At 36.2% G+C, this 11,361-nt stretch overlaps 1 protein-coding gene across 2 annotated transcripts in view; it reads left to right on the top strand.

Moving 5' to 3' along the window:
• The first annotated feature begins 3,989 nt into the window (after nt 1-3,989).
• Nucleotides 3,990-11,361, top strand: part of LOC106928190 (AMP deaminase 2-like) — a 36,436-nt gene continuing 29,064 nt past the window's right edge. The window contains exons 1-2 of one of the 2 annotated variants that reach the window (XM_088005599.1): nt 3,990-4,105; nt 4,377-4,442. In XM_088005599.1, the coding sequence (XP_087861725.1) occupies nt 4,436-4,442 (7 nt within the window). In that variant the 5' untranslated portion in view covers nt 3,990-4,105; nt 4,377-4,435. The remainder of the gene's footprint in view (nt 4,106-4,376; nt 4,443-11,361) is intronic. The other variant, XM_015004276.2, reaches the window with a different exon arrangement.

Below are 11,361 nucleotides of genomic sequence, written 5' to 3'. Positions count from 1 at the left end.
CCCAGCTTCAGCAGGCTCTGCCATCCCCATGGCAATTATTACCTAGTGACATTTCTCAGCACTGTGGTGGGTGGGAGGAGGAGCCTGCTCCGTCGGGAGCCTAGAAAGACTCACTTTGGCATGACTTTTTAAAACATGGAGAGGAAAAACTGCGGCTTTTACTTTATGATGTTGTCACATTTTGAGGAGCACATCTCTAAAGTCTTTTTGAGATAAGATAAAAAAAAACTGACATGTTTGGGAGAATTATTTTGAATATTTCTGCTGTACAGCTCTGGAAAAACTTGAGAGGCCATTGCACTGAACCCCATTGAAAACCTCCTGGTTATTCCACCATATTGATCTCTGAACTCTTCCTGAGTTAAAACATTAGTGTCGTTGTTGTTGTTTATAAATGAATATGAATGTTACTTTGCATTACTTTAGGTCTGAAAGCACTGCATCTTTTTTGTTATTTTGACAATTTCTCATTTTCTGCAATAAATACTAAATTTTTGCTTGTAACTTCAGAGCCATGTTCTCAGTAGTTCATAGAATAAAATAACAAAGATCATTTTACTTAAATGTATACCTATAAAAAGTAAAATCAGTGAAACTAATAATTTTAAATGGTCTCTTAATTTTTTTTTCCAGAACTGTACATAAACATAAACATAATTTATGCATCTTATTTATGGTGGGATTTTAGGACATCACCTAAACTCTTGTGTATGACATAAAACCTAACATCATCCTTCATTTCTTCATAATTTTCATCCAAACTATTAAACTTTCTTGCCTTTTTTGTACTTTTTCACAGGATTTTTTATGCTTTTTTGATCAGTCTAAGACAAATGCTTTTTTTTATACAGCCACTTTAACTCGCCTTATGAATCATTTATGTTCACAAAAGACTGTTATGCTCAAGTGTTGGGACTTAAACTGAAAGACAAAAGGCAAAGAACCAATTTTTAATTGGATTCTTTGAATCTTTGTTACCAAAGAAACAATTTGTTGCTGTTACTTTTATTGAGAAATACCAAAGAAAAAACAGTTTGACAAACTGAAAATTGTATCTCAGCTTCAACAAAGTGATTCCTAAGGAGCTGTTGGCTGAAAACTTGGCCTGCAGCTCAGATAAATGATCATATTTGTCTTTGCTAAAGATTTTTTATTGTCTCAAGAAATCAGTCAATCAAGTTTAGCACATTTCAGCAGGTGGTTTACATAAAAAAACAGAAAATTACAAAGTCATGAAATCACTTTCAGATGATTTTTATCAATGGATCTCGCTGTGGTTCCCTGGAGTCACAAAACCTTTCAAAAAGCTTCCTGACCCTTTATACACTGATACATGTCAATGTTTTTAATCTGTTTTGATTTTTTTTTCAAGATTCGAGATTGGGGATAATGTGTTTTCTGAAATTAATTTTTTAGGTCTGACACATTGTTGTCTGTTTGTGCACTTTTCTCTTTTCTGTTAGCCCAAACAGAAATAAAGGTTTTCATGGTAAAAGTAAAAAATAAAAATAAAATCTTGAGAGGAAATGTGCTGAGGGCTAAGAAGAATGTTGAAAATGATTTCTGAAAGCCAGAAAAAGTACGACTAAAAAACTCCAAAGGATTGCAAAAAATACTCCTTGAAAGAAAATACAATTAAAAACAAAAATAGGACTGTCTACTAGGTTTAATGCAACTAAAACTAATATCTGGCGTGGTGCATTTAAACCCTATGAACTCTAAATATGATCAGTTTTAATGATTGATTGTTTTGTGGCTTCAGAGAAACACAGCCATGGAGCCAAGTCACTGTCTGCTGATCAACACAGTTTGAAGAGGCTGAACAAACATATCAGAGGTAGATTTGAAACAGAACAGCCACATCTTTGCAGTTCCTAACAAGCATGAATGCAGAAGAAAAAAAAAATCTCTGAAACACAAAACACCTTCTACATCTTTTTACAGAGAGGAAAAAGAAAGAATATCAATAAATTAGACTTTTAGAAAAGCTGGAAATCAGCTTTTTTAAGTTGTGGGGTTGATTATTGTATAACAGAAAATGTGTTTTTCTTTTTTTGTCTTACCATCACAAATGTAAACGTGTCTAGTTCACTTTACTGGGATTTTAACTGGAGCTGTGTGTTTTGGTCAGGTGAAACTAAACTGAACCTTTCTGCAACAAACCCTCCAGTATAGGGCTGGTTTGAAACCTTGTGCCCAGTGTTAAACATGGTGGAGGATCTGTGATGCTGTGGGCCTGTTTCTCTTCTAATGACCCTGTGAACCTTTTTTTGAGTTTTTTCAGTTTTTAAATTAGTCATAATATTTAAACAAATGAAGACATAATGTGGGGTGCTGTGGTGGCACAGGGGCAAAGCACAACCCACATATTGAGGCTTTGGTCCTCATGGCAGTGGTCACAAGTTCAATTCCCAGCCTGGTGACATTTACTGCATGTCATTACCCTCTTTCCTGTCAAAATACTTTCAAATAAAGGCAACTAGAGCCAACAAAATGAAATAACAAAGACATAATAATTCATCAGACACAGAGTTGGCCTTCTGATCTAGCAATCTGCATTCCCAGAACAAAGTCCTGATTTCAGCTGTTTCAAACCTTATCTGCATTTTTTTTTCATAGAAGTCCAAAGTCCTAAGCCCGCCCTTTTCTTTTCCTCCAGGTGAACTTTGACCTAATCAGGAGCAGCAAAATCATGATGATGATGCAAATTATACAACTTTAAGTTTATTATTTGATGCAAACCTACAGAGAGATTAAAGGGGAGCATACCATGTTAAAAAGATATAGTTTATCTGTCCAAAAGGAGGAGCTTGAATAAATTGACACTCTCATTTATGGTTTCATTTAGGCCACACACACAGCTCATCTTTTATACATCTAACTTTGTAACGTTTTAGAGGAAATTTAAAATTCAAGAAGCAACAGAGAAACTAGATTTGTTGCATTCTTTGATATCCTCTATACCTCATCTTGTGTTAGCAAACACTGTCCTTCCTCCCTTTATGTCACGTCACTGTCCATATTTATATTAGGGTTGGATGTTTCGACATCAGGTTAAGAAAGGTGACAGTGTATTTAAGAAATAACTGTTCATGTCCAAAATCATAAAAACTTTTAGATGTGTGTTTATTTCAGGCATTCCTAATCATATATACATTGTATTTAAAAAGAAATAAAACACAAAATATTAATTCGAAAAGCTATTTTCGGGGGGGAGGAGTGAAAAAACTGATCAGCTGAAAAGTAAGTCTTATTTGATCTCATTTTAATGTTTAGTATCTCAAAACATAAAATCACAGGTAAAGAAAAATTATACTCTGATAAGCTCCGTACCTGAACAGTAAAAAGTTTATACTTCCTCCCGTGACGTCACTAAAAATGTGACAAGTTTTTGATGTTAAAATGCTTTGACGCGTACAGACGAAACAGCGCCCTCTACAGACAGTATGGCATGTCTGCAGGATCTGCACCTGCCCAGAAATACGATAAAAGGTAAACTTTTGGTTCTTTTTGGCTGTAATTTCATGCTGTATTATTTTATAAATGAAAATAAATTTAAATGAGAATTAGTTGTCATATGTTCTTACCACAAAACTAAAAAAAAAATGGTTCAATATTTCAGTTTTAAATATTGTGGTTGTTGTTTTTAACATAATAAATCAGTCCTAGTTTTGCATTATAAAAAAAACACAAAATTGTTACAAAGCTAGCATAAAAAGCGCCAAAAATTACAAATCTCTTTCGTATTTATTTAATACTGTATGATGCTACTAAGAAAAAAAAACTGATCTATAGTGACAAAAGAGGTTTTTTTTCCCAGTTTCTTTACATGCATAAGTCATGGGGTAAATGGTGCATATACACGTCCATGCAGACTGGGGTTTTGACAGCATGGCGCCTTTGCTCCAGTTACTGCAGATAAGACCTTATCTGAGCTGGCAGGACCGCGGACAGCCTCTTCTGTGTTTCTGGGTGTGTTAAAGTCAACCTTTGAACCTCTGAGAGACAAACTGGAGCGGCTCCTTTAAAACCGATACTTAATTCACACTGAAAGGAAACTGAAGTTCCGTCTAAACATAAAAACCCACGAAGCCGATGAGCTAAGGTGAAAAAATAATGTATTTATGGTGTCTACTTAATACTTTACTTTAGTGACGTTTGTTTTTATTGGTTATTTTGAATGGTTATAAAATGAGGAGATCGCTTAAATTACATCCCCCAGGTTAAAGTTAAAGTTAATGTATTTAAGGATAGTTAACACGTTTAAGTTAAGCTAGCGAGTGTGTTAATGACCTTTGATGAACCGGTATCAACTCTGTATGAACAGTTACTTTCCACCATGTTAACTTTTTTCTGCATTCTTTCTGTGTTTTCAGACCATTTCCTTTATATTTGAGCTTCTTTGGTCCACTTTCGCCTGCAGCTAACCACAACAATGTCAGGTATGTCGGTTCACATCCTGTCCGAAATGTTTAATAAACCACGCAACACAAGGGGAAAACGCTTTGTGCTCTGCTGATGTTCAAGGAATGTTTAATTAGTTATAAATTAATTTTATATTCATCTGAATACTCAGAACTTGCAGTCAAGGAAGATCTGTGCTATTATGTTACTAATTAACTAAAGAACACAGGAAAAAATGCTGGTTTTTTCCAAACGTTTTCCCTCTTTTTACAGAGAAAAGACTAGTAATGCAATAGTTTTCATAATGACTTATGTTAAAGTGAAATGCTTTATGCCTAATTCGCTACATCACACCTTGATTTGAGTATTTTAGAAACCAGAATTTTGTTCTAGGGCTTAATGACTGAATGTTTCCTTATTCAAAAGCCAGGTTTTGCCAGGTCGCTACCTGTTTGGTCTCTGAATCCCAACCCTGGTCTTCAAGGCTTATTGCCCTGCAGGTTTTAGATGTTTCCCTGATTTAGCACACTTGATTTCATTTGGTGGCTGACCTACATCATCTTACTCAGGTGTTATAAAGCAGGGCAGTGTGCCTTCACGACCAGGGATGGGCAACATCGCTCTAGGCAACTTGAATTTCTGGTTGAACTAGATCTTTATTGGCACTATAGTAGCTCTACAGATATAATGACACATTAATAACTCTGAAAGTCCAAAACTAACCACTAAAACTGCTAGATTTATTTATTTTTGCAAAGCATAGGTACTTATATTCAATAACTGCTTAGAAGAACCTCCATCTTTGTAGGATATGTCACTGCTTATTGTGGAAGTCGAGATTCTTGATTTAGAAATTAAGCTTGTCATACTTTGACCAGATGTCAAGAAAGAAGTTAAAAACTCTTCCCCACTCTCCAAAAATCATCCAACTTTACTGTTTTTTTAAATGATATATTCACTCATCAGATAAGATCCAACTAAGACTTAAGCAGATTCAATGTAGTAATTTGTGCTTAAATGACCTGAATGTTATTGAAGCAAAAAAAACAACAAAAAAAAAAAACAATAAGTTGAGTCTGAAATGGAAAGTAGAATAATATTTATGTAACTTAATTCATGCAATAAAAATGTTAAATGCGTACTTAATGCATTAAGTTTTCTATATATATTATTCAAATGTTAATTTCTTAAACACTATTTTCCTACAATATGGCAAAAGTGACTTTTCTGTCATAGCAATTTTAGTATTATTATATAGTATTTATATATATTATATATATATATATATATATATATATATATATATATATATATATATATATATATATATATATATATATATATATATATATATATATATATATAGATATATATATATATATATCTATATATATATATATATATATAGATATATATATATATATATATATATATATACTAGCTCAACTCCAGTTATATATATTATAAAATTATATATAAAATTAATCATCCATTTAGTTTAAAAATTATTCAGCTAAGAAGTGTGTCTGGCAGTGACCAGGCTTTTCTAGATAGAATGATATGAAAGGAGTATCAGATAGAAACAAATAATTGACTTGTTTTTATTGACATTTATACTCATCTCAATAATTAGTAGGACAATTATTGAGATAATACAGCAGTCAATCCCCTTGTTATAATAACTGAGCTATTTTTTGGTTGTTATTTATTTTTTGATGAGTTGTAAGTATTTGAAGTAGGAAGACCTCCTTCACCTCATAATCGTTAACTCCTACAGACTCTCTGTCAGATCCAAAAATGTTAATATTACCTCCAGTCAGAAGAAACATTTTGGTAAAATATATTACAAAAAAAATACTTTAAACCTAAATCTGCCTGGAGTTTAAAGTGCTTAAGTCTGTCCAAATACTTTGAAACTTACAAGTTTTTTGATTTCCAAAACATTTTCTAGAAACTCTTACAAGCTAGTTTGGCTTTCAGCCATTAGCGACTGGCAGAATCAGGAGTAATAACAAGTCAAGGCTATGTTTTAGAAAAAAATGATAATAATAATAATACAACAGGCTTACATTTGGCAAGGCCCAATACTTTTTCACATTTCAAAAATATTTGCGGAGAGGCAATTTGCAGAAAGAAAGCCAACAGTTTTTTCTTCTCCTTGCTTTTGGCCTCTGCAAAAAAGACATTGAATTTCACTGGCTGTGCTCTAGAAGGGTAAAAAAAAAAAGATTCATCAGCATGCAGTGATACGCACAGTGGTCTCATTCTTAGCAAAAGAATGTGAGCTCACAAATCCTGACCAAACAGAGAAAAAGCTACAGAGGAGCTGCTTGGTGATGAAACCTCTCTGAGTCCTAAGAATGTGAGTATTTATTGTATTCACTAATAAAAGGATAGTTTGCTTTTTTATTTAAGATTAAATTAGGCCTGTGTGTGTGTGTTTGGTTGTTTTTGCTGGAGCTGCTGCACCAGATGGTGAGTCGTCTCTGAAAACTAGGTCAGATTTTGGCTGCAGACGCCCGAAAACATTTTTTTTAATGTTGACAACAATATCGAGGATGATCTTCGACTTGGTCAGACAATGAAGCTCAAAGGTGTTTTGTTGGAGCTTTTCGGAAGCTGTTTATTTAAGGATTCATATTTTACGTTTTTTGTCTAAAGAAGCCTATTTAACATCCACTCAAAATAGTTTTTGGATAGTTTTTATACATAAACATGGTAGAAAGTTTGTTCAAACTGTCCTACATGAATCGTAAATCACTGTATTGGTAAATTTCTACTTTGTCTGATTTATATTGCAGATCTGGAGTTTACATAAAGGAAGTGGTCGTCTGAATCTGTGTTTACACTTTAGAGGCTGTGTGCAAACAAACTGTGAATGCCTGGGCTGTGACTCCGGATGAACAGAGCTTTAATACAGATACTGAACAGTAAAATCCCTCTTCCTGGGTGATTTATCCACATTGCCACTGGGATTAATATTTATTAATTTCAGGACATTTTGGCAGTAAGAGAGAAATAAGTTCTCCTACTTGCATTATTTTGCTTACCACTAGGTGGGGATCTTGACCTTCTTTTTTTTATGTTTTTCATGCCCCAGATTCTCAAGTCACTGATTCAGTCAAACATTTTTAAGAGCTCAGTAATCCTGTCATCACTAGTTTGCATTCTTGAAAGTCCTCCGTCTTGCGTAACAAGTTTGTGAGTGTGCTGATAAGATTACAGATAACATTATCCCAGGCTGCTGTTTGTGGTTTTCTGCTGTGTGAATGACAGCTGCACATTTTATACGATGGTTTGAACCGATGAAAAGACAAATTCGCATTCAAATAAATCGGTATAGCTTTATTGGATGTAACTGGATTTAAACTGGAGCTGTTTGTTTTTGCACAGCGTCCCGTAGTGAAGTTATGTAATCAGAATGAATTGATTTGAAATCTGGTCAATCAGTGGAGGTTTATTTATAAGTTTGCTTTGACATGCGGTCACTGCTCATTTAGACGAGCAGTGTGATCAATTATGTTACTAGAAAGTTGTGCATGTAGTGTAGGCTGTCCCAGGTTGTGTTACTGTCCCTGTCTGTGCATTGGCTGTCCCTATTTATAAAACGCCCAGTCAGGAGGGCCTGTGCTGTGTGCGTTTCAGCTGCCTGGCTCCCCTCAGAAGTTTCCAGCAGGAAAGAGTCGCAGACCTCACCGGTTAGCTGGTTTCTAAGCTTATCCTCTCTCTTCTGTTTGTTGTCTTTGGCTCTTTTTTCCCCCCCCTCCATCTCCTGCTGTTCATCTAAATCTCCTTCTTCTCTTGGCTAACGGGGGCATTCTTATGATACCAAGTGGATCTAACTTCTAAGTTTAGACAAGTGGAAAGCTTTCGTCCTCCTCTCACCTTGGCTCTGAGCTGCGGGGGTACAAGTTGGTCACCAGGACTGCTGGCTGTCATGCTAGCAGCACACCTTCTTCTGCAATGGCCTCTTCTGTGGTTGTATTTCACCACGTTGGCTACAGGAAGCTCATTCCCTGGTTGCTAAGGCAACCAAGGAGGACGGTCCCCCGCAGGATCGGGGAAAGCCTTGGACGTCCTTTTAGTGCGTCGCTGTGCTGCTCGCCTGCTGACCCGCTGCTGGCTGGAAGGAGGTGGAGCCAAGTTTGCAGCAGAGCTGCGAGCAGCCCAGCATGGGTCCTGCTTTTCCCCTGCCCCACCATGAGACAGAGCTCCAGCATCAGAGCGGATGCTCTCCTCTGCTGGTCACTTCACAGCTCAGACTCGCTCTGCTCCTGTAGTAGCAGGAACTCGGGTGCTAGGATGTCATCTTCCGCCTCCAGCAGCAATGGACAGGGGAAGGGTAAACCTAAATCCCAGACTCCCAAAAGAGGGAGCCTGCAGAGCAACACCAGCCCCGGTGAGTGTTGATGAAACGGGGTCCCACAGAGAGAGAGAGTGCAGGAAGTATCAGTTGTTACTGTGGGGTGGAGTCAGTGACGCAGATGCATGTTATGTTGGCATGCAGGTTTTTATGCTTTCCAGCTTAGGAAATTAGTTTGCAAATGTGGGGTTCCCCTTCGTAACTTAATGTTGGTTCTTATATTTGATGTTAAAGCAGTTCGTTTTCAGCTGATGTTTAATATGCAGCATGTGTGACTCTGCAAGGACTGCTGCAAAGACTGTCTGAACATAATTAAATATTAAACCAAATATAAACTTTTAATCTTTTATTAGGTTCTTGTTGGTTAATATGAAGAGCAATTTCTTGTTTACAATGTTAGCCTGAAAGTGCTAAAATGGGAGAGTGAGGAGAGGAAAACATTTACATTTATACAATGAGCGATGAGTTCATTAATTGTAATATTACTGGTTGATAAATGCTTGAAATAACAGGTTCATTTATTTGTGAACACTTATATTTTAGTTTAGTTTTGGTCAGATGGTTTCTATATCATTCGCATAAAATTATTTAGAAATATTGTATATTAACTTTGCGCTTCTGTTTTTTGATTTTGGTAAAATGTTAAGTTGTTTTTAACTCACATATATTATGCGTGTTATTTGGGGATGGTCATTCCTGCAAAGGCAAGCTGACCTTGTATCTTCTGATACTTGTTTCTGATGCTGGCTTTTAGGGTGTACAGATGTTCCTCACTTTGGATTAAAAATCGAGGTACACAACCAGAATAAGCAAATTACAGGAAGAAACAAAACAACAAAAAAGTAAAGAAGTTACCCATCTGAGTTATTGCTGACTCAGATGGGTAAAGCTTGTTTCTGTTTCTGCTGCCTCTGGGGGAGGAGTCTTCACAAGGCCCTGATCAGCCAATCAGAAGCCAGTTTTAGTAAACGTGCAGCACTGTCACACTACACAGCCAATAATAAACGTGGATTCTTCTTTAGGGGGTTTCTTCAAGATTTTTCAGGCTCAGTTAGAGAGAAAGAAGGTATTAAAATGTTGCAGACAAAATCTCCTGGCTGAAGCATTTTCACATTTAAGCTCTCAAACATGAAATCCTTCTATTAAATGAAAATACAGCCATATAGTTCAGAGTTTAACACATTAATCAATCATTTCTCAGGGATTAATTTAAGGCTTTTAGAATTAGAAATAGAGCCATACTTAAGGCAGAGGAATATAGTTTGTACTAAAATATGCGTGTTACATTTTTGAGAGGTTTTTATTCTGTTAGAAATGTTTTCACTTTCTGGCAAGATTCCAAAGAGAGGCATGCTACGTTCAGTGTTTTTGTACCCATTAAGATTTCCAACTTAATGTCACATCTTGACATTAAGTCCCATTAATAAGGGGTCGTAGCTCCATTACTGCGCTTGTGCTATAAGTTAACTGGGTTTTTTTTTTTAGCAGAAACCGTCCCTCCAGTGTACTGATAATTACATCAAAGATCATTTCATGCAAATATTAACTTGTCTTGAAACTGGGTGATGCCTTAGTGTTGTGCAGCTTTCCTGTTTGGAGGGATGCGACTGCATATGTGAAGCAGTAACTCCCTCTGACAGACATTTTATGAAATTTGCTGAGGAGGCCCGTGCTTGGCGCAGTAATAAATAACTTAGAAGTCTCTCCATCCATGCAGTCATCTAAGTCCTCTCAATTAGCCGCTTGGCTGGGTCCTGTGCTTCTCGCAGTCTGTTTTGAGCACCAGATCTGGGCCACTTCTCTCTTCAGACCACATCAACCTGCTTGCCCTCTGACAGCAAATTCGTGTTGTAAACATCATCTACTGTCGCTGTTGTGAGCATGGAGTTGTAAACAAGTCATGAACCCCGAGTCATCAACGTTTCCAAACAACGTGTTTAGTTCCACTACGCTGCATCTTTTGTGTGTCCTGTTTATGAGGTTTATCTTGATCTACAGACATAAACAAGCCTTCTGATAAAAAGACAGCTGCAGGTTCAAATTCATTCAAAGGAAGGCGGTGGTGAGATTCACTGTAAGTCGTCCCAAAATATGCGGTTGTCCAGCGGTTCCTGCAGTTCTCCTCTGTTCTGGTTCATTATTAAACACGTTCCCTGTCATTTTAGGTCTTTGTGTCTTAAATTATGCATATGCAGTACCAGTTTTTACTTGTGGCGGCTCCCTAAAAGCTCTTGTAAACTTTACCGTCCTTCTTGCGCTGTTTGATGTCTGCAATTAGCTGGGCCTGCAGCTTACATCGAATCGGAGTCATTGTCACAAAGTTAAATTGTGCTAAAAGATGTAAGCCTGCTTCATAACGAGTTAAAATTAGCTTTTTTCAATTCGGATTATTATTATGTTTATACAGACATCATAGTTAATTTTATTTATGTTTTTCTCTCCATTTTATTTTTTGTTTTTGGTTGTCATGGTTTATTTTGGATATTTATTATTATTTTAGGATTGGATAGGATAAAATTTTGTTGCCCACCAGGGTGGAAATTTTTCTTCAGTTCCTCGACCACAAAATAAAACATATTCAGATAATATCAACA

This window comes from Poecilia mexicana, unplaced genomic scaffold (genome assembly GCF_051168715.1).
Source record: "Poecilia mexicana isolate PSO_F unplaced genomic scaffold, ASM5116871v1 scaffold_5, whole genome shotgun sequence".
Lineage (NCBI taxonomy): Eukaryota > Metazoa > Chordata > Actinopteri > Cyprinodontiformes > Poeciliidae > Poecilia > Poecilia mexicana.
Note: the sequence above shows the minus strand (reverse complement) of the source record. Positions and strands in the feature narration are given on the sequence as shown.